Below are 24,117 nucleotides of genomic sequence, written 5' to 3' on the forward strand. Positions count from 1 at the left end.
TATTAAAACTGGTGCAACAGGAAACTGGCTTACTTGCCCATAGCAACCAATAAGATTCCACATTTAATTTTTCAGAACGCCTTTGGAAAATGAAAGGATCGATCTGATTGGTTGCTATGGGCAACTAAGTCAGTTTCCTTTTGCACCAGTTTTGATAAATCTCCTGCATGGTGTACAGGTGCGTCATATAGTGCTGTTCTTAATGCTGCCAGTACAGTCTTCCTCACACTGTTTGTATACAAGTATACAATGGTGACGTACAGATATACGGCACGTGACCACTGCAGCCAATTACTGTCCTCAGCAGTCTTGTGCTATACACTGCTGAGTCATAGAATTCAACATTCATGTGTTATATATACCTCTACATCACTGATGTAGTCTTGTATACAAAGAATGGTAGGAGGACTAAACCTGTGGTACTGAGAAAGGTGCAGGAAAAACTGGTTGGTTAGATATATTTTTTTATTTTTTTGTGGGACAATTTGTATTTTGCAATGGAAGCATTTAATTTACCAAAATAAATAAATTCTTTGTTGGAGTGAAATTAGAAAAAAAGGCAATTCCGCTATATATATATATATATATATATATATATATATATATATATATACACTCACCTAAGAATTATTAGAACACCTGTTCTATTTCTCATTAATACAATTATCTAGTCAACCAATCACATGGCAGTTGCTTCTATGCATTTAGGGGGGTGTGTCCTGGTCAAGCAATCTCCTGACTCCAAACTGAATGTCAGAATGGGAAAAGAAAGGTGATTAAGCAATTTTGAGCGTGGCATGGTTGTTGGTGCCAGACGGGCCAGTCTGAATATTTCACAATCTGCTCAGTTACTGGGATTTTCACGCACAACCATTTCTAGGGTTTACAAAGTATGGAGTGAAAAGGGAAAAACATCCAGTATGCGGCAGTCCTGTGGGCAAAAATGCCTTGTGGATGCTAGAGGTCAGAGGAGAATGGGCCGACTGATTCAAACTGATAGAAGAGCAACGTTGACTGAAATAACCACTCGTTACAACCGAGGTATGCAGCAACGCATTTGTGAAGCCACAACATGCACAACCTTGAGGTGGATGGGCTACAACAGCAGAAGACCCCACCGGATACCACTCATCTCCACTACAAATAGGAAAAAGAGGCTACAATTTGCACGAGCTCACCAAAGTTGGACTGTTGAAGACTGGAAAAATGTTGCCTGGTCTGATGAGTCTCGATTTCTGTAGAGACATTCAAATGGTAGAGTCCGAATTTGGTGTAAACAGAATGAGAACATGTATCCATCCTCTGATGGCTACTTCCAGCAGGATAATGCACCATGCCACAAAGCTCGAATCATTTCAAATTGGTTTCTTGAACATGACAATGAGTTCACTGTACTAAAATGGCCCCCACAGTCACCAGATCTCAACCCAATAGAGCATCTTTGGGATGTGGTGGAACGGGAGCTTCGTGCCCTGGATGTGCATCCCTCAAATCTCCATCAACTGCAAGATGCTATCCTATCATAATGGGCCAACATTTCTAAAGAATGCTATCAGCACCTTGTTGAATCAATGCCATGTAGAATTAAGGCAGTTGTGAAGGCAAAAGGGGGTCCAACACCGTATTAGTATGGTGTTCCTAATAATTCTTTAGGTGAGTGTGTGTATATATATATATATATAATGCAGATGCATGGGTGAATAGAGAAGTCCACTTTTTTCACTTGAACTGGAGTGCTACCTCTTGTTTTTTATATATATTATATATATATATATATATATATATATATATATAATTCTAATAAAAACATCTGAGGGGTTAATTGACTGGGATAGTACTATCCCCCAATTCTACTCATTGCGGCTGTTAGTCAGCTGTTTTACACAACAGCACCTGTGGTGATGGATTGGCATCAGCACGTGAGCCCACTCTATACACCAATCATGTACCTTCAACATGTATTTACTCCATTGGACCAGGAAGGGGTTAATTAAAAGAGGTGCAAGTTCTTAGGCACCATTATCCCTTATTACTTGGTTTGGAAACTGAACTACGACAATATGAAGAACCTGGAAAAGGGACATTTAAAGGCTCTTGTCATTGTCAACTATCTAATTATTTTATGAGGATTTCTCCATTGAAATATCTCACTAACAGGAATAAGTGTTCTAATATTAGATCCCACAGTCACACACCCACAGCAGATGTCAATCACCACATCTGGCTCCAGAGAAGGTCCAAGGACAGTTTAGAGAACGCATGTACTGTATGAGAAGGAAACCCCAGCTTCCTCATTTATCAAAAAGGAAATGACATATATTGATGTTTTTGAGGGATTTTCCTATATGGAGGGAAACAGTGATGCAGGTGTGAGGTTATGCAAGCACAAGTGAAATTCATGCTATGATTTATAAAGCAGGGATTTTTAGATCCAATTTACACCATATAAACGAATGATGACTATCACTACTTCATATATATGTGCATGAATGAAGAGCTGAGTGGCCGGGCCTGCTTGGATGACAACACTATACACATAGTAATAATATAATAATCATTTTTATTTATATAGCGACAACATATTCCGCAGAACTTTACAGTCAGGGGTTCATGTACAGACAGAGTCATAAATAACATAACAACAAACAAGTCATCAATTAAAACAATGAGGAATGAGGGCTCTGCTCACAAGAGCTTACAATCTATAAGGAGATAAGAGTAACAGAGAAGGTAACAAGTGCTTGTTTTGTACAATGGTCCAGCCATCTTAAAGGAAATGTGTCAACAATATGTTTTTCTGCCAGTTAAAATCAGATAATAGCATATATCCTTCTTTTCGAAACAGTTTTTTTTATTTTATTTTTTTATTTATTTTTTTATTAACATGATTATGGGGGACATCTTGCCTGAGCTGCTCATAAACTGCATTTAGAAAAACATTAAGGAAAAATGCTCTACGGCAGGGCCGTAGACACAATGGTCAGGAAGGGACCTCATTGACTTCTGTGGGATATTTTTCTAGGCATGCTCTGTGACCTGTGCAGAGGTCATTGTACAAGGAAAGAATAGATAAGCTTCGACAATCACTTATTGTGATCCTGTCTTATCTTCATTCTAATCTTGCCTGTAATGATATCACCTTTGTCCACAGATAAGCAGATAACTGCAGTAAAGTGATCTGTACAGACTAAGAAGCAGCACGTATTATTAGACTTAGTAGCCAGTGCTATATCTTATGGTTTTGTTTAAATACAGAAATTGACATGGAAATAAAAATGACATCCTCACTAGTGTTGATCGAGCACCATAGTGCTCGGGTGCTTGGGAGCTCGGGCCGAACACATCGGGATGCCCGAGCATTAAACCAGGCACCCCCTGCTCTGAAGAGGGGAGGGTGTCTGGTTCATAGGAAAAGGTCAGAAATTGATGGAAACACCACCAAAACAGTTCAGGAGCAGCATGGGGAGGATGTCTGGATGCAACTTGGACTCCAGGTCGCTGCTAGGAATGATGTTGTCCGAGTAGTAGCCACTTTTACAGACTGACAACAATACGCACAAAACCGAAGATAAATCGATTTTAGAGGAAAATTGTTAGGAAACATTCTTTCTTGTATATTTACTTGTACTAAACAGTGCAAGTGCTGCCAAAAATTATAAGGAAGAGGCACTTCTGATACAACCTGTATATCACATAAAGGAGGGCCTCATTCACATTGTGGTACAATTGTTCAGGTAGTGGGACTCCTACACTCATAAAGCCTATGCACTAAGTGAAAGGGCTGCCAAAAATTACAAGGAACCGGCACTCCAATACACCCTTTATTACACATAATGGTGGGCATCATACACAGCCTTAAAAAAATTATGATTGATGGCCTGCTGGTGACCCTCAAAAACATTTGGAGTAAGGGCTGCTGATCTGACCATCTAAAACATTATGGGTGAGGGCCTGCTGCCGCTTTGGTGACCTCTAGATAACCTGGGGCCGATCGCACGTCCTCCGTGGACGGCGATGACTCCATTCGGAAGTCTGCCCTATCAACTTTCAATGTTATTTTCAGAGCGAACCACGGTGACCATGGGTAATGGGGAATCAGGGTTTGTTTCCGGAGAGGGAGCCTAAGAAACAACTACGGCTACCACTTCCATGCAAGGCAGCATGCGCGCAAATTACCTATTAGGTATACTTAGGTGAGCGCCTGCTGGTGAGCTGACCCTCTAAAAGATTGTAAGCAAGGGCCTACTTCTGAGCTGATTGTTGACACAGCAGCTAAACAAGAAAGGGAGGACCTTAGTGATTACTGGGGCATCTTACAGCTAGACCCGGATATCAGTAAGGTCATCTCAGATAGGCCTCAAGTACTTATCATAAAGCCGAAGCCTGCGGGACTGTCTGGTCCATAGCCACTTCAGCGAGGCACCCAGAGGTTTTGTTAACACTTGGCTGCAGCCACCTGTGAGTTGCTATCGCTGCAGTGGCTGTGTTGCCTGTACTTACATCACCCAGAGATGTACTTTGTGGGTATGGTCACCCAGAAAGAATATACTATCAGACGCTTCATAAATTATAGGGCCAAGGGAGTAGTCTATAAGGCCACCTGTAAATGTGGACTTGAATATATTGGTAAGACCACTAGAGAACTTAGGAGGCGAGTTAGGGAACATCTGGGTGACCTCAGACATAAAAAAGATACCCCCTTGGCCAAACATATTGAGATATCGTATGGGGGTGATTTTTCAAAACTCAGGTTCATGGGTATTGAGGCGGTGTTGCCACCGAGGATAGGAGGTGATTGGGACAAAAAAATGCTCCAACGTGAAATGTGGTGGATTTTTTAATTAAAAACTGTTCACCCTAGGGGTCTTAATGAACAGCTATTGTTTGGCTGTTTCATCTGACCCCCCTTTTGAATTCCTCTGCAGTCCGCCACTATATATGGGAGGTTTTGACATCTTTTCCTCCCTCCCCTTTGTATTATATATATGCAATCCTCGGGAATTCACCCTATCCTGATAAAAACTATATAATAGATACACGAGTTTTACACCGGCAAATGTACTTCGCAAATGGGGTCAATTGGTTTAAGGTGTGTATAATAACATTGTTCTAGACTCTTCAGTTTCTGGTTCATCTTCGTACCTGTGTATTTAAATGAGCTACCTGTCCCTTTTATCCATTATAACCTGAGTGCCTATTGGGGTCATTATACCAGCCCCATCTTGGCCTCTCACTGCTCAAACAAGGGGCGGAAATGTAGAGAGGGTGCGCTTAGAGTTCAGGCGCTTCCCATCCTTCTGCCCGTCACTATCCGCCTACTGCTCTGACTTCACAGCATGAGGCAGGCCCTTCTAAGACTGCCGTGGGTCGCCACTGCAGCTGTGCGCGTCTGTGTATCTATGACGCGCACTTCTGGCCACTTGTGCAGCCACGTCAGGTGACACATCACGTGACTGGTCATGTGACGCAAGGGGGCGTGGGAAGAGCGGGCCGGCGCGCTCTATAAATGTAAGTATGTCAGGCGTTGATGCCGCTGCTGCCATGCGCGGAAGGCCATTATGGACTGCCATACGCAGGACCTCTGAAACGCTACAGCTGACCTTTACTTTGGACCTCATCGGACAGCTAAGTAGTCCTCTTAAGCCAGGCATGTCCAAACTGCGGCCCTCCAGCTGTTCCAAAACTACAACTCCCAGCATGCCTGGATAGCTTACAGCTATTAGGGCATGCTGGGAGTTGTAGTTTTGCAACAGCTGGAGGGCCGCAGTTTGGACATGCCTGTTTAAGCGATTAATTACCGCTTTGAACAATCACCTATACTATGGATTTTGTATGTGTAAGATCATTGGATGTATCTGTCCCCTTATAATTTAGCCTGAGCCAAAGAAACGCATTGGGACACCTTTAGTTACTACTGTTTCTCCTCTCCTTTCCTTATACATCTTGACGAAGCTGGGCAGTCACTGTCCTGTCTTTAGGAATGAGAGGTAGGGACTTTTGGTCTTATGGGTCTGAGGACTAGCATATAGGGATATATAGGGACAAAGACCCGGTACCTTATCTCTTAACTACTGTCCTTGCTACTCCCTTCTTTCCACTCGCATTTAGTCATTCCACTGTTTATCCACCATACAGTTCTGGATGACTAGGCGTAACTTTATATATGTGTTGTATGTACATTGCACATTCAAACTATTTTTGGGCTCATATTTTTTACCACGTATATTTATTAAATGTTACGTTTTAATATCGGTTTACTAACCCATGTGATATCAATTTGTCTAATTTTGGCTACCGATACAGTCACCAAGCTTTGACTATAGCAATTTAGTTGTGTGATATTAGTACATTTTCTGAAGGCACATTCCCTTTAACACAATAAGGGAGTATATATAAGTCTGCATGAGCCAGTCACCAGCTATCTGTGGTGCTCCTGAGTGCGCTATAGATATTTGACGATGGATCAGGTTCAGAAGAATGATGCTAAAGGGAGAGGGGGTGAAAGGAGAAGAGTTACAGTACATTAGGGGATGTGATAGGCCAACCTAAAAAGAGGAGTTTTTAGGGAGCGCCTAAAACTGTGTATATTGTGAATGAACCTAATTGATGGGGGTAGGGCATTCCAGAGAACTGGTGCAGCGTGAGAGAAGTCGTGGAGACCGGAGTGAGAGGTTCGGATTATGGTGGATATTAGACAAAAATGAGGTAGGAGCACTGTGGAGAGCTTTGTGGGTGAAAACGAGCAGTTAAAATTGGGTTCTATACTATATGAGCCATCAGTGCAAACAGGGCGGAGGCATCGGCATCTACAGAGAGGTGAATGTCTATTGAGGGGGAGACCAATTAGCAATGAGTTACCGTAATCGAGACATAGCATAGCAAATGTTAGTTCACACAGTATTTTTACATGACCATTGTATAAGGCCCCCTGCACACGAACGTGTGCGCCCCGTGGTCGTGCTGCGGCCTGCAAAATGCGTGCCGCAATGCACGAACACAGTCTGTGGGGCAGCCGCAGCGGAACGCAGACCCATTCACTTTAATGGGTCCGCGATCCGGTCGTTCCGCAAAAAGATAGGACATGTTCTACCTTTTTGCATAACGGAAGCACGGGACGAAACCCCACGGAAGCACTCCGTAGTGCTTCCGTAGGGTTCCGTTCCGTGCTTCCGTTCCGCACCATTCCGCATCTCTGGATTTGCGGACCCATTCAATTGAATGGGTCCGCCTCCGTGATGCGGAATGCCCACAGAACGGCACCCGTGTATTGCGGATCCGCAAATGCGGTCCGCAATACGGCAACAGGAAGCACACGTTCGTGTGCAGGGGGTCTAAACCAGATTCTACTTAGTCAGACCCACAACAGTCAGACCCAAAGCCAAGAAGTTCTGGCCTCACGGTATCTAGTATGAAAAAGACAAACCTTGGTATATATTGTGATGGTGGTGTATATTCACGCTTTAAAGATTTGTTGTAGAAATTTCTATGGCTGTTCTGTACATCCAAATGGTGCTTGATGAAATATATGTACATGCTTCGAAAACAACACCAAAAAGATATATTGAACTTCTCTGAAGGGTTTAATACTTATTATGCTCTTATACTTTAGGAATTGATTATCGCATTAAAAGGGTCACTTTGGACAACAAACAGTACGCCTTACAGCTGTGGGACACTGCAGGACAGGAGAGGTAAGGAAAACCTTCTCAGAGAATTATTACACAAGAATTTTTGACAGGAAGTGAATATAAAATGTTACAGTGTGCTGACTGAGAAAAAACTAACAGAAAAACTGTCCTTATTGCGCCAACCAACCAGAGCTCAGCTTTCATTTTTTCCAGAGCAAAGGAGCAATGAAAACTGAGCTCTGGTTGGTTGCTCTAAGCAACAAGGTTATTTTTGATAAGTGAGGCACATTTAGCGGGAGATTTATCAAAACTGGTGCAAAGAAAATCAACTAATCAGATTCCACCTTTCATTTTTCAGAGCTCCTTTGGAAAATGAAAGGTGGAATCTAAATGGTTGCTTTGGACAACTAAACTAATTTTCCTTTGCACAAGCTTTATTAAATCTACCCCATTGTCTCATTTTTATATATTTTGGGTTATGTTAGCATTGTACCGCCTAGTGATATCTGCAGTGATTTTTATTGTATGTATTTATCTTATTATTTTATATACTTTTATTTCACTTTATTTATAGCTTTTTTCCAATTTCGATGTAACATTTTCAACTGTGTTTTTCCATCATTAGTGTTGATGTGGTTCATAATATACAGTGTATACATTTCATTTTGTATCTAGTGTACCTCATCCAGGTATTGTTCTGAAAAGCCTACTTCTCTCATTTATTGCTAACCTGTGCCCTCTAGTGTTGAAATATTAACATTGCGGCTCTTTAAATACCATGAGCAAACTTTTTGTCTGTAGCATTTCAGCTAGAGATTAAACATCCAAAGTCGATTCGCTCATCCCTAATTGCAGCTTTAGAGTTAAAAAAAATAAATAAAAAAAACATGGCGAACCCTCAGATAGTTATTTTTTTTATTTTTTTGGGGGGTTTAAAATGCTAAAACCTCTCTCCCTATAATAGCACATTTGGTAAAAGCTCAGCAGTACCTTTGTAGCTTGATAGGCTGCCACCATTATGATTTTTCTACGTCATCCATAGTTTAAACATCCTGAAATCTTGCAGTCTTCACACTGACCACTGTGACTTAGGCCTCATGCACACGACCGTATGAGTTTTGCGGGCCGCAAAATTGCGGAACCGCAAAAAAACGGATGACGTTCCGTATGGCATCCGGTTTTTTTGCGGATTCGTTATTTTTGCGGATCCATTGTAATAATGCCTATCATTGTCCGCAAACTAGAAAAACATAGGACATGCACTATTTTTTTTTTTGCGGGGCCACGGAACGGACATACTGATGCGGACAGCATGGTGTGCTGTCCGCATTTTTTGCGGACCCATTGAAATGAATGGGTCCGCATCCTGTCTGCAAAAAACCCCGAAACTGACACGGAAACAAACAACGTTCGTGTGCATGAGGCCTTAAAGGGGTTCTCCAAAAATGATTTAAAATGGCAACAAGAGGCATGTCCTACAATGTGACTAGCAGTGATGGCCAGTTCGCTGTGTTCACATGCGGGCTGCCATCTTAACTTAAGTTCGGCGATACACAGGTAAGTCCTTACCTGTGCCTGTGCGCGAGCCGGTCTGAAACAAATGCGGTCACCGGGAGCAGGCAGTTCCGAGAACAGCCACCGGGGGGCCATCATCGGGCTGTTCTCGGAACTGCCTGCTCCCGGTGACCGCATTTGTTTCAGACCGGCTCCCGAATTGCTTCCACTTGCAGAGATGCCTTAGGGGTTAGGTGGGGCCTTACTCCACAATTAATACTTGATGTCTTATACATTTTTGTATTACATGAACTGGTTGTATACAATATTTTCCTGTAGTAATAAAGGTTGTCCACTCATGCTGTGTTGGTAGCCTGATTAAATTGATGCTACATTGAGAGGACCCTTGTTGTAGTTCACCACCGGATATATCTTATGCATACGCTGTTAAATCACTACATGCAATTATTAAAGTTGCAATTATTTAGCAATTCTTTATCTTTCTGGCAGGTTTTATAGCATCACGGAGCAGTTTTTCAGAAAGGCAGATGGTATGGTGATCATGTATGATGTAACCTCTAGAGAAACCTTTACTGCGGTGCGGCGCTGGCTCTACTGCATCCAGGTAAGGATATGACGCACTACAAATTTCTGTGATATGTTAATTTAGAGTAATCCTGTATTGAAGAAGAATCAGAACAGTATAAGAAGGAGGTTACAAAATGGCACAAGAAATATGGAGTCTATCCCTTTAAAGTATTGGATCACTAAAGCTCTAAAGAACATATTACCTGTACTCATATTTTAGAAACCTCTTCAAAAGTAAAGCTGGCCATACAAATGAGATGATAGCCAAGTGAACCCACTGATTTTGGCAGGATATAATCTTCCTCTTCGCCATAGAAAGCATGCATGCTTGGCTGATCCAAGTGTGCATTCATCTGAGAGCTATCCCAAGTTCATGGCCAGCTGAACAGTTTCGTTAGAACCTTGATAGTCTAAGAGGTGCTCATGTAACACGATGCAGTAGTACTATGTGGTCAATAGATGTTCTGTCAGTGAAGCCATTATGGTTGGTGACAGTGTCTGACAATCTTCACTCATAGGAAAAGGTGATGGATGATATCATCATTCTTCTTCTCGGCAATAAAACAGACTGCGAAGCGGAAAGACAGGTGACGCTTGACGATGGACAGAAGCTAGCTAAGGTATGGCTAGATTTTATGACTGTTCTGTAAAGAATATTGTCATAACTAGAGATGAGCGAATTTCATATTTTGAAATTCGTTCACACTTCATTTGGTGGTAAAAGCAGAATTGAGTTATGGATTCCGTTACCACGGACCAGAACGCAATTCTATGATGGAATGCCTAACGGAATGCCTTAAGAGGCATTACGTTATTCATTCCGTCATAATATAAGTCTGTGGCTTGCAAAACGGATTCGTCTCGTTTCCGTTATGCAGGGGAGTCCTCTGCTTTATAATGGAAATGGACTGATACGTTTTGCAGCCCATAGACTTCTATTATGACGGAATGAATAACGGAATGCCTCTAAAGGTATTCCGTTATGCATTCCATCATAGAATTGCGTTATGGTTCGTGGTAACAGAATCCATAACTCAATTCTGCTTTTACCACCAAACGAAGCGTGAACGAATTTCATAACCTGAGTAGAAATGTATTCAAAAATTAAATATGTTTTTAATGTATAAAAAGTTATTAAGTTTTACAGATAAATTATTTTACAAATAAAAATTGTAACAATTTAGTTGATAATGATTGCCTCTATCCCTTCTTTTAGATGACATTTTCTTATCGTCATATATAATACTGTATATATCTCTTGTATCAGCCAAACATGATTTCAGGTTTGCAACACTTTACAAATATTGACCCAAATATGTGCTCAGAATGGCTCCAAATCTTGTAATTTGTTTTTTATTAACCTTTATTTGGACTTGGACCTTGATGTTGGGCTTTGAGCCTTAGGCCTCTTGCACACGACCATATGTATTTTGCGGTCCGCAAAAAAAGGATGCAAAAAAAACTAACTTATGCTTTTTTTGAGGACCCATTGAAATGAATGGTTCCGCATACGGTCCGCAAAAAAAAACGGAACAGACACAGAAAGAAAATACGTTTGTGTGCATGAGGCCTTAATGTTAGCGGTACATGAAGGCCATCCAGGTCTAAAGTCTATATAACACCAGGCGATTGTCGGGCCAATCATCACTAACATGGAACGCTTGTTAGTGATGATCCCGATTGCCCAATTGGGATCTTTCAGCATGTTTATAAATCTTTGTTTGTTGGTAGCAGATCCTGGTGTCTAATCACGTTTTGCTGCCGGCAGAAATCTGCATGGGGATGAGCTATGGCATAAAGATCGCTCCTCCCCATGCTGTAGAGGAGGTCGCTGCATGTAATGGCAGCAGTTTCCTCCGCTAGCTAGCACGCTTCCTTCCCGACAATCGCCTGCAGAATCGGGCTGTGTAATGTATAACATAAAAAATCACACATCCACAGGCTGTTATCCACGCCCCATTAGGTACTGCACAAAGTATATATGGATACATTTTCCATTTGTAGCAATGCTTCAATATTCTCATATATACGGTATCTGATGAGGCATCCTACTATTTCTATTTTCTGCTGTATTCTTTATGCCACTGTATGACATCAGTGGTATGTGAAGATACACTAGAGGCCCCATGTACCTGTATAGAAGGCCTTTTATGGCTCTAGAAAACAGAGGTAAAATAAAGCAGCAACACAAGTATAATCCCTTTCCCACAGGATATTCCATAAATCCCTGATAATTGTCTCACCTTTGGGAACCTCACCTATTGGGAGAATGGGGGTCCACTGACCACTGTTTGTCATATCTTGGCTACCACAATCTCTATACAATTCTAAAACAAATCTGTTAGGTTGACACAGTGGTTTCACAATCACTGTCTAACAGTAACCGTGCTTGTATGCCATTGAACTCTCTCTCTCCCTCCATTGAACCCTACAGTAGTTATGCACCCAGAGAGCAGCGCACAGTAATTTTAAAAAAGAAATTCCTAAAATATTTATTTCTCTTTTTTGCAAGACCAGATTTATTTGTCCAAATTGGAGTGGATATATTTTAATTTTGCATATCATAAAGAGATTTTCACCATTTAATCTTAGAGCATGTACAGGTATGGCATGATTTCAGTTCCCTGTCCTCAGAATGGCATCACTGGAACACTGGAACTGGGTAGAAGGATTGTAGAAGACATCACATTGCAATTTGTATGACTGGCACTTCAGAATTTCCCTCTTTCAACCCCTTAGGGGTTGTCTGAGATTTTGATGGCCTATTCTAAGGATAGGTCATCAATATCAGATCGGCGGGGATCAGACACCGGACGTCCCCACCAATCAGATGTTTGAAGAGGCCCAAGTGCTCCAGTGAATCATGTTCATCAGTCACATGGCCTAGTTGCAGCTCAGTCCTATTCAAGTGAATGGGGCTGAGCTGCAATACCAAGCACAACCACCATCCAATAGACAGCGCTGTGCTTAGTCAGCTGATTGGCGGGAGTGTTGGGTGTCGAACCACCACATATCTGATATTGATGACCTTTCCTGAGGATACTGTAGATCATCAATATTAAACATCTGGAAACCACCTTTAAGAACATGGCCTACTTATGGGCCTAAATAATCTCAACTTTAATTTAGAGGCCATTTCGATTGAGGTGATGTTAAATTTGTGTAGTTTTATTTCTACTCCTTACCACTTTTACAGTATAAAGTTTTATTGCTACAATAAGAGATCCCTCAACACTTTTTTAAAAAAAATTCTGCAGACAAATCTGTATCTTTACATGGAACCATTTTCAGGTACTACTAACTTGTTGATTAACCTTTTCTGGCCGGCCAATCTGTAGATAAGTCTATTGGTATACAGTATGTATATTCTAAATTTTGTGGTAGATAGATTGCATAGACTGTATAGGGCTCTGCTATTAAAGAGATTAGGTAGACCCTTTCCCTGCCCTATCCACCTGGAGAGTGACAAGGAGCTGAACTAATTAGCTCCATATTAGCAAAAAGTTCTATTAAGGTGATTTGATTGTGAGCCAAACACTGATTGTGAGATAAGGGCCCATTCTCACGTTCTGCAAAATGCGGAACATAATTGTGGACCCGCACTTCAGGGTCCGCATTTCCGTTTCCGCAAAAAATAGAACATGCCCTATTTCTTGTCCGCAATTGCGGACAAGAATAGGCTATTCTATTAGTGCTGGGTGATTTGCGTTCCGCAAAGATGCGGAACTCACATGCCGGTGTCCGTGTTTTGCGGATCCCCAAAACACACACGGACGTGTGAATGGACCCTAAGACTTAATGCTCTTACGAGGTTTTCCGTCTGGGTGAGAAGCGGTGTAGTGAAAGTATAGCATCCAGACTGAATCTGACTCATTCAGTTCACTCGTCTGTGTACATGAGCTTCGTTTTTCACGCATCAGTCCCGGCTACATAAAGTGAATGGGGCTTCCGTGAAAAATGGTAGTCATCCCGATGCAATGCGTTTTTTACTGATGGTTGCTAGGAGATTGTTATTCTTCAGGTTTTTCTCCATGCGCATATAAACCGTATGCAATCCGGATACAATCCGGATGGCAAAAACGCACACACTGAACGCAGTTGCAGCTAAAACTTTTTGAATGTGCAGGCGAAACTATGAGTTTTTTCCTGAATAGATCCTGACACAATCCATATCGCTTGTTACTGATACAAAATGCAGAAAGCGTTGGATGTCGCAATGTAAACCTATGCTGATCTTAATTCCTCAAGTCAAGTGTGCATATCCCTCTGTGTGTTCTGTATGATATGTGATCTGCATACAGTAGAATACTGGAAGGATAAATATATTTTTTAAACTCAATGTGAACACAGGGGATGCAGCTTTTTTGCTTCTGTCTTAGTCCACTGAGGTTTTTCTGGTGCCAGGCGGCAGCTGTCATACCCCAACCAATCTGATATTGATGACCTATCCTGATGATGAGTCATCAAAATCTAGAACCCCCCCCCCCCCCCCCCCCCCCCCAAAAAAAAAGAAATAGACCTGAGAGGTGCGGATAATGTGTGAACTCATCTAAATGAATCCCAACATAAAAAGTATATTATTAGCATATTATAATATTTGTATATTGTTTTTCTTCTAGGAGTACAAACTACTGTTCGCAGAATGCAGTGCGGCATCAGGAATAAATATCATGGAATCACTGATACAGATAGTCAGGTAATAATGCTCATATGCAGCATAGGGCATGTCTAGATGAATTGTCTAGACTTGATGCAGTTGCAGCAAACCCTCAACTGTCAGAAGTATTAGGCATTTGATATGGGTGTTTCAGCTTACGGCCACACAAACATGACATAACAGCATGTATAGAGCCTGTATGGGGGCACGCAGGGTCTCTGTGGCTGCCTACTATGCCATAAGCAATCCATGTTCGTCTGGTACTTCCGTATTTCCGTACCGTGAAAAGATAGAACATGTCCTATTCTTGTCCGCAAATCACGGTGCTTGGCTCCATTCAAGTCAATGGGTCCGCAAAAAAAAAAAACAGAACACATACGGAAATGCATCCGTATGTCTCCCGTATCCGTTCAGTTTTTGCGGAACCATCTATTGAAAATTTTATGCCCAGCCCAATTTGTTCTATGTAATTACTGTATACTGTATATGGCATACGGAAAAACGGAACGGAAAAATGGGAAGGAAACGGAAACAAAAAACGGAACAACGGATCCGTAAAAAAATGGTACCGCAAAACACTGAAAAATCCATACGGTCGTGTGCATGAGCCCTTAGGCCTCTTTCACACTACCGTTTTTTGTTTCCGTTTTGCGGGCCGTTTTTTGCGTTCCGTATACGGAACCATTCATTTCAATGGGTCCGCAAAAAAACGGAATGTACTCCGTATGCATTCAGTTTCCGTGTTTCCGTATCTCCGCTCCGTGCAAAGATACAACATGTCCTATATTTGGCCGCAAATCACGTTCCGTGGCTCCATTAAAGTCAATGTGTCCGCAAAAAAAACGGAATGCATACGGAAATGCATCCGTATGTGTTCCGTATCCGTTCCGTTTTTTGCGGAACCATCTATTGAAAATGTTATGCCCAGCCCAATTTGTTCTATGTAATTACTGTATACTGTATATGCCATACGGAAAAACTGAACGGAAAAACTGAACCAAAACGGAAACACAACGGAAACAAAAAAAACGGAACAACGGATCCGTTGAAAAACGAACTCAAAACACTGAAATAGCCATATGGTAGTGTGCATGAGGCCTTAGTGTGTGGATCTCTACTGAAAAAATTTAAATGAGAAGGTAAAAAAATTCAATATGCATTTTTTGCGGGTCGGATGCAGACCCATTCACCTCAATGGGGCCGCAAAAGATGTGGAGGGCATGTTTTTTATTTTAACTTTTAATGTGCTTCCTCACCAGGTCTCTAAAGGATCACGAAGACAAATGAAAAATAATGTAGTAACATTAAAAAGATCTGCAGTCCTGAAGAAAACAAGTTGTTGCTCTTAAAGCTGCATGCTGTCTGTAATAAAGAGTGCACTGATTTCTTTAGAAATAAATAACTGCTCTGTTTTTCATGAAAAGGAAGATAAAACGTTAAACACTGCACGAGCTATCTCTTTTTTTATGATAATCATGCCTTATATTATATGTCCGTTAGCAGATACATGGGATGATATCAGGAATGAGCAGCAATGATGTGTGGGGATGAATGACCGCTACTACAATTGTTTGTCCCCATATAGTTCCATTGCTTTACAGCAGCACATCCTTGTTTATGCAGGATGATCTTCTGCCCAGAAATGATCTTATGTCATGGGTAAAAGATCGTATCACCCAACAAGCAAGTGTTCGCTCCTCTGTTGGGTGAACAGCAGCAAATTTACCCAGGGCTCTTGTCGGAAATCAGTATTCCACGGTTTTTGCTATGTACTTATCAGGTACAGAAGTTCGGGCTTGGGTTAGGTGTTCTGTAGATTATAAGGGAAAATAATAGCATTCTGAATACAGAATGCATAGTAGGTGATCAATTGAGGGTTAAAAAAATAAAAATAAATTAACTCATCTCCTCCGCGTAGTTCCCGGTCTCTTCTTTACTTCTTTAATGATGAGCTGTCGGCTAAAGGACCTTTGGTGACGTCAGATCACATGCTCCAATCACATGGTACATCACCACGGTGATGGACCATGTGATTGGAGCATGTGATCTGACGTCACCAAAGGTCCTTTAGCCGACAGCTCATCAGAAGAGACTGGGAACTACGCGATCAAGAGGAGAAGGTGAGTTAATTTGTTTATTTTTTTTAACCCCTCCAGCGCTATTTTACTAAGCATTCTGTATTCAGAATGCTATTATTTTCCCTTATAACCATGTTATAAGGGAAAATAATACAGTGAATAGACTGTCACCTAGCAACCATGCGTGAAAATCGCACCGCATCCGCACTTGCTTGCGGATGCTTGCGATTTTCACGCAACCCCATTCACTTCTATGGGGCCTGCGTTGCGTGAAAAACGCAGAATATAGAGCATGCTGCGATTTTCACGCAACGCACAAGTGATGCGTGAAAATCATTGCTCATCTGAACAGCCCCATTGAAATGAATGGGTCCGGATTCAGTGCGGGTGCAATGCATTCACCTACCGCATTGCACCCGCGCGGAAATCTCGCCCGTGTGAACGCAGCCTTATAGTCAGTACTGAATTTAATTTTTCTGTCGAAAAAAAATTATTGTTAGAATAAAAAAACTGTTTTTGACTTTATTCTGACAATATGAAGTTAGATATCACTAGAATATGCCATACTCTTATGATTGTTAGATCCAACGGCTGGGACCTCCACTGATAATTCGATTATTGGCTCCTTCCCATATAGTGCCATCTCCAGTTCAGTTCATGTTTAAATTAACCCATCTGTCTTCTCTGTCTGTGCTCCAGTCAAGTTCCCTGCCTGCCTTGTGTGTGCTTTACCACTACCTCACCCACAAGTCTACATTAACTGGGCACTGCCTGGATCTCTGAAAAAACCATTCAACCCTTAGGCCTTGTTCACACTTCAGTGTTTGGTCAGTGATTTCCATCAGTGATTTGTGAGCCAAAACCAGAAGTGGAGCCTCCACAGACATGAGGTAGAAGTGAAAGATCTGCTCCTGTGCTGTGTTTAGAGTTGCACCTGGTTTTGGCTCACAAATCACTGATGGAAATCACTGACCAAACACTGAAGTGTGAACGAGGCCTTAGTGCTAATTGCTGGATTACTCCTATTTGGTGCACAGTAAAGAGAAACTTTTGTTAAATTCAATCTGGCCTGGTTACTGACTCCCCTACCACACACACACACACACACACACACACACTGGCCATTTTATCATTTCAAGCGCTGCCTTGCACCCACTTGGATATTTAACAGCAAGGGCACCCTCAAACTACCATAAGACAGGAGCTCTAGCTACAGGGAGTGCCCGAGGGAATTATGGATGCTCCTCCTTCACTGCCCTGACCCCAGAGAGTGATGGCCTGCGGGAGTACGTTGTGACACATCATCATCGGGGCCACTACCACTCCCATCCTATGCTTCCCCAGGGCTCACTGCATAAACATTATTGAAGATTGGAGCAGTGGCAGTGTTATGTTGGTGCTAATTTTCAGAAAATACAACTGATGATATAACAGTTACTTTGCTATTTTGGGCTCTTTTTAAGAAAAATCTACTATTGATCAGTAGTATTTAGATAAGGGGATATTTAGGGATGAGTGAAGCGAGCTTTGAATCCTAGATCCAAAGTCGGTTCGCTCAAAACTTTGGTTTAATGCTGTACAGCAGCCTGCGGCCCTCCAGCTGTTGCAAAACTACAACTCCCAGCATGCGCTAATAGCTGTAGGCTGCCCAGGCATGCTAAGAGTTGTAGTTTTGCAACAGCTGGAGGGCCGCAGATTGGGCATCCCTGCTGTACAGCATTAAACTGTATGGCCTCCAACAAGGCAAAGTCAGTTATTCCCGAAGACTCGTGAGACTTTGGTGAATAAAGCCTCATTCGCATGTCCGTGGTCAAATCCGTGAGCAGGTGGTCAGTGATGCATCCGTGAAGGATCCGTGTTGGGTCCGTGTGTCTGTTTTTTTGCTGTCCGTGTTGCATCCGTGTTTCACTGACACTGAACAGCTGAAAAATAATTTTCAAAGCATCTCTTCTTAATGATCCATGAAACATGGATGCAACACGGATGGCACCCGTGTTGCATCTGTGGTTTTCACGGACCCATAGACTATAATGGATGTGATGGATCCGTGAACACTGACAAAATAGAGCATGCATCCATGCTGAAAACACAGACCCACGGACCGTGCTAAAACACTGATGTGTGAATACACGCATTAAAATGAATGGGGACGTGTGCTGTCCGTGGAGAACACGTACAGAACACGTCCGTCAATACACTGACGTGTGAATGAGGCTTAAAGAGGACCTTTCACCGATTATTACCCTATGAACTAACTATACAGACATGGAGAGCGGCGCCCGGGGATCTCTCTGCACTTACTATTATCCCTGAGCGCCGCTCCATTCTCCTGCTATGCCCTCCGGTATCTCCATTCCCTAAGTTATAGTAGGCGGAGTCTGCCCTTGTTCTTCTGTAGCGCTGGCCAATCGCATTGCAGAGCTCACAGCCTGGGAGAAAATAACCTCCCAGGCTGTGAGCTCTGCGCTGCGATTGGCCAGCGCTAGAGCAGAACAAGGGCAGACTCCGCCTACCATAACTTGGTGACTGGGATCTCCGCCTACTATAACTTAGGGAACGGAGATACCGGAGGGCATAGCAGGAGAACGGAGCGGCGCCCAGGGATAATAGTAAGTGCAGGGAGATCCCGGGCGCCGCTCTACATGTCTGTATAGTTAGTTCATAGTGTAATAATCGGTGAAAGGTCCTCTTTAACTTCGGTATTTTATTTTTAAACTGGAAAAACCATTTTAAAACTTGGATCTGAACTCGTCTTCGGTTCCGAGGTGCCACAACTTAGTGGTCCGGCGGCAAACTACACCGCCAACAACTTAGTGCTTAGAACTGCAATGGAGCCCTGAGACCTATGTTTGTGTTAAGCGCCCACAGCTTAGGCCTCTTTCACATCTGCAGCACAGTTCTCCGGCAGGCTGTTCCGAATGTAAACGAGTGCCTGTTGGCCCCATTGACACTAATGTAATTCAGAGGAGATCCAGCAACTACCCAAATATATTGGGGTTCAGCCGGACAAAAACTATTATATGCAGCAGTTTTTGTCTGGCTGAATCCGAGCATATTTGCCGGGTAGCAGCCGAATCTTTGCCAGATCCCATTATAGTCAATGGAGCCAGCATGCATGCGGTAACATCAGACTATGCCAAATGCAGAGAGCTCAGTCAGGCTGTTATCTGCCAGAGCTCTAACGCTAGTGTGAAACTAGCCTTATGTGTGCTGGTCATGTGGAGAAAAAACTGCCATACAACAGAGCAAGAGGCAGCTGAGCTTGGCCTAGGCCTGGCGTGTTTTGAGTCTGCACCCACAGTATCAGTGGCATCACAAGTTCCTGAGCTGAACATAATAGAAGCAGATCTTTCCTAGCCGGTTATTTTAGTTATTATAGGTTTTGGCCATATGTTGCTTCTGTGCTATATTACCACTGCCCTCCTCCTCCAATGTCACCTCCTCTTCCCTACTTTGATTCTGGTCAAGCGGTGGATTTTGAAACAAGAGATTTAGAGAACATGTTTCACACCTTTTCCTTATACGTTGTTTTTACCCCTTCCTGAAAAATATTGCAGACATTTCACAGTTTATCCAGTAATCTTGGGTGTAGCAGCATTTTACAGAAGATACATTTTACATTGTAGTAAACAAGATTTTAAAATAAGCATCTTTACCAGTAATTTCAATAAGGAATAAAGTGACATATATCCATTTGTAGACATTTTTCCATGTGTAAAATTCACTTACCAGCGTACCATAATGTGTTTTTCATAGTATGAGTTTCAAGAGTATTTCTTAGACTTTAGCGAACCCGAACTGTAAAGTTTAGGATTTTTGGAGCCCAGTCCCGAACCCGAACTTTTCCGTAAGTGTTCGGGTTCAGTGTTCGGCGCTTTCTTGCCGCTTTTTGAAAGGCTGCACAGCAGCCAATCAACAAGCGGTTAACTGTCTGACCTTAGAAGCCATCACAGCCATGCCTACTAATGGCATGGCTGTGATTGGCCAGAGCAGCATGTGACCCAGCCTCTTTATAAGGCCTCTTTCACACTTGCGTTGTCCAGATCCGGCGTGTACTCCACTTGCCGGAATTACACTCCGGATCCGGAAAAACGCAAGTGTACTGAAAGCATTTGAAGACGGAACCGTCTTCCAAATGCGTTCAGTGTTACTATGGCACCCAGGACGCTATTAAAGTCCTGGTTGCCGTAGTAGTAGTGGGGAGCGGGGGAGCAGTATACTTACAGTCCGTGCGGCTCCCAAGGCGCTCCAGAATGACGTCAGAGCGCCCCATGCGCATGGGTGACGTGATCCATGTGATCACATGATCCATGCGTTTGGGGCGCCCTGACGTCACTCTGGAGCTCCCGGGGAGCCGCACGGACGGTAAGTATACTGCTCCCCCGCTCGCCGCTACACTTTACCATGGCTGCCAGGACTTTAGCGTCCCGGCAGCCATGGTAACCACTCTGAAAAAGCTAAATGTCGGCTCCGGCAATGCGCCGAAACGACGTTTAGCTTAAGGCCGGATCCGGATCAATGCCTTTCAATGGGCATGAATTCCGGATCCGGCCTTGCGGCAAGTGTTCTGGATTTTTGGCCGGAGCAAAAAGCGCAGCATGCTGCGGTATTTTCTCCGGCCAAAAAACGTTCCGTTCCGGAACTGAAGACATCCTGATGCATCCTGAACGGATTTCTCTCCATTCAGAATGCATTAGGATAATCCTGATCAGGATTCTTCCGGCATAGAGCCCCGACGACGGAACTCTATGCCGGAAGACAATAACGCAAGTGTGAAAGAGCCCTAAGCTGGAGTCATGTAGCGCTGCACGTCACTCTGCTGTTACAAGTGTAGGGAGAGGATGCTGCTGGACTTTTGATTTCAGGGAGAGCATAGGAGAGAATCTAACTCAGCGATCTAACTAGAAATAGTTGTGTGGGTGCAGGGCACAATCGTTTTACCCTGCCCTGAGGCCATTGACCAAAAAAAAAATAACTTTTAGAATTCTGTTAGTTAGGAGGGTGTCGGCGGCAGCGGCCATTTTATGCATGCTCAGTGCACCAGCACTGCATCTGAGCTTTTGGGACATTGCAAATCACCATTTTTTTGGCAAACTACAACATCTGGATTAGTCCGTGTGCAATTTAAGGTAGAAATACACCCATCATTTTCTGGGGTTTTAAAAACACACAATTTTTTTCAAAAAAAAGTATTTTCCAAATCTGCAAGTGTTAAATTCAAGTTTAATATATACAGCTTTCATATTCTGTTACCAAAAAAAAGACTTTTTTGGCAATCAACAACATCTGGATTAGTCAGTGTGCAATTTAGGCCTCCTGCACACGACCGTTGTGTGCACCCGTGGCCGTTGTGCCGTTTTCCGTTTTTTTTCACGGACCTATTGACTTTCAATGGGTCCGTGGAAAAAAACGGAAAATACACCGTTTTGCAGCCGCATCCGAGATCCGTGTTTCCTGGCCGTGAAAAAAATATGACCTGTCCTATTTTTTTCACGGCCAACGGTTCACGGACCCATTCAAGTCAATGGGTCCGTGAAAGAACACGGATGCACACAAGATTGGCATCCGTGTCCGTGATCCGTGGCCGTAGGTTACTTTTTATACAGACGGATCCGAAGATCCGTCTGCATAAAAGCTTTTTCATAGCTGAGTTTTCACTTCGTGAAAACTCAGAACCGACAGTATATTCTAACACAGAGGCGTTCCCATGGTGATGGGAACGCTTCTAGTTAGAGTACACTACAAACTGTGTACAAGACTGCCCCCTGCTGCCTGGCAGCACCCGATCTCTTACAGGGGGCCGTGATTAGCACAATTAACCCCTTCAGGTGCGGCACCTGAAGGGGTTAATTGTACTATCATATCCCCCTGTAAGAGATCAGGGCTGCCAGGCAGCAGGGGCAGACCCTCCCCCCCCTCCCCAGTTTGAATATCATTGGTGGCCAGTGCGGCCCCCCCCCTCTATTGTAATAATAGGTTGGTGGCCAGTGCGGCCCCCCCCTCCCTCTATTGTAATTATTCGTTGTGGCACAGTGTGCAAACCCCCCCCCTCCCTCCCTCTATTGTAATAATTCGTTGGTGGCACAGTGTGCGCCCCCCATCGGCCCCCCCTCCCTCTATAGCATTAACAACATTGGTGGCCAGTGTGCGGCCTCCCATCTCCCCCCCCCCCCCATCATTGGTGGCAGAGGAGTTCCGATCGGAGTCCCAGTTTAATCGCTGGGGCTCCGATCGGTAACCATGGCAACCAGGACGCTACTACAGTCCTGGTTGCCATGGTTACTTAGCAATAGTACAATAGTAGAAGATTCATACTTACCTGCTGGTGGCTGCTGCGATGTTCGTGTCCGGCCGGGAGCTACACCTACTAGTAAGTGACAGGTCTGTGCGGCGCATTGCTAAATGAACTGTCACTTACCAGTAGGAGGAGCTCCCGGCCGGACACAGACATCGCAGCTCCCAGGTAAGTATGAATCTTTTACTATTGTACTATTGTAGTAACCCGCTGCCACCAATGATCGGGGGGGTGGGAGGGGGGGGGGGTTAGATGGGAGGCCGCACACTGGCCACCAATGTTGTTAATGCTATAGAGGGAGGGGGGGCCGATGGGGGGCGCACACTGTGCCACCAACGATTTATTACAATAGAGGGAGGAAGGGGGGGGGGGGCGCACACTGTGCCACCAACGAATTATTACAATAGAGGGAGGAAGGGGGGGGGGCGCACACTGTGCCACCAGCGAATTATTACAATGGAGGGAGGAAGGGGGGGGGGGGGCCCGCACTGGCCACCAATGATATTCAAACTAGGGAGGGGGGGGGTCTGCCCCCTGCTGCCTGGCAGCCCTGATCTCTTACAGGGGGATATGATAGTACAATTAACCCCAGTTAATTGTGCTGATTGTGCTGATCACGGCCCCCTGTAAGAGATCGGATGCTGCTAGGCAGCAGGGGGCAGTCATGTACACAGTTTGTAGTATATTCTAACTAGAAACGTCCCCATCACCATGGGAACGCCTCTGTGTTAGAATATACTGTCGGAAATGAGGTTTCACGATCTAACTCATATCCGACAGTATATTCTAACATAGAGGCGTTCCCATGGTGATGGGGACGCTTCAAGTTAAAATATACCATCGGATTGGAGAAAACTCCGATCTGATGGTATAAAAGGGACTCCAGACTTTACATTGAAAGTCAATAGGGACGGATCCGTTTGAAATGGCACCATATGTCAAACGGATCCGTCCCCATTGACTTGCATTGTAATTCAGGACGGATCCGTTTGGCTCCGCACGGCCAGGCGGACACCAAAACGACTTTTTTTTCATGTCCGTGGATCCTCCAAAAATCAAGGAAGACCCACGGACGAAAAAAACGGTCACGGATCACAGAAAAAACGGGACCCGTTTTTGCGGACCGCAAAAAAATATGTTCGTGTGCAGGAGGCCTTAGGCTAGAAATACACCCATCATTTTCTGGAGTTTTAAAAATACACTTTTTTTTTCTTCAAAAAACTGTATTTTCCAGATCTGCAAGTGTTAAATTCAAGTTTAATATATACAGCTTTCATATTCTGTTACCAAAAAAACACTTTTTTGGCAATCTACAACATCTGTATTAGTCAGTGTGCAATTTAAGCTAGAAATACACCCATCATATTCTGGGGTTTG

The 24,117-nt window shown here is 43.5% G+C and overlaps 1 protein-coding gene across 1 annotated transcript in view; it reads left to right on the top strand.

Annotated features, from left to right (window-relative positions):
* The window catches only part of LOC120994950 (ras-related protein Rab-44-like), a 148,381-nt gene extending 132,568 nt beyond the window's left edge, over positions 1-15,813 (top strand). Inside the window, 6 exon segments of the mRNA XM_040423861.1 lie at positions 7,610-7,691; positions 9,633-9,747; positions 10,229-10,330; positions 14,330-14,406; positions 15,627-15,646; positions 15,649-15,813. Coding sequence (XP_040279795.1) covers positions 7,610-7,691; positions 9,633-9,747; positions 10,229-10,330; positions 14,330-14,406; positions 15,627-15,646; positions 15,649-15,716 — 464 coding nt within the window. The 3' untranslated portion in view covers positions 15,717-15,813.
* Positions 15,814-24,117: the final 8,304 nt, after the last annotated feature.

Source organism: Bufo bufo, chromosome 3, assembly GCF_905171765.1.
Source record: "Bufo bufo chromosome 3, aBufBuf1.1, whole genome shotgun sequence".
NCBI classification, from domain to species: domain Eukaryota; kingdom Metazoa; phylum Chordata; class Amphibia; order Anura; family Bufonidae; genus Bufo; species Bufo bufo.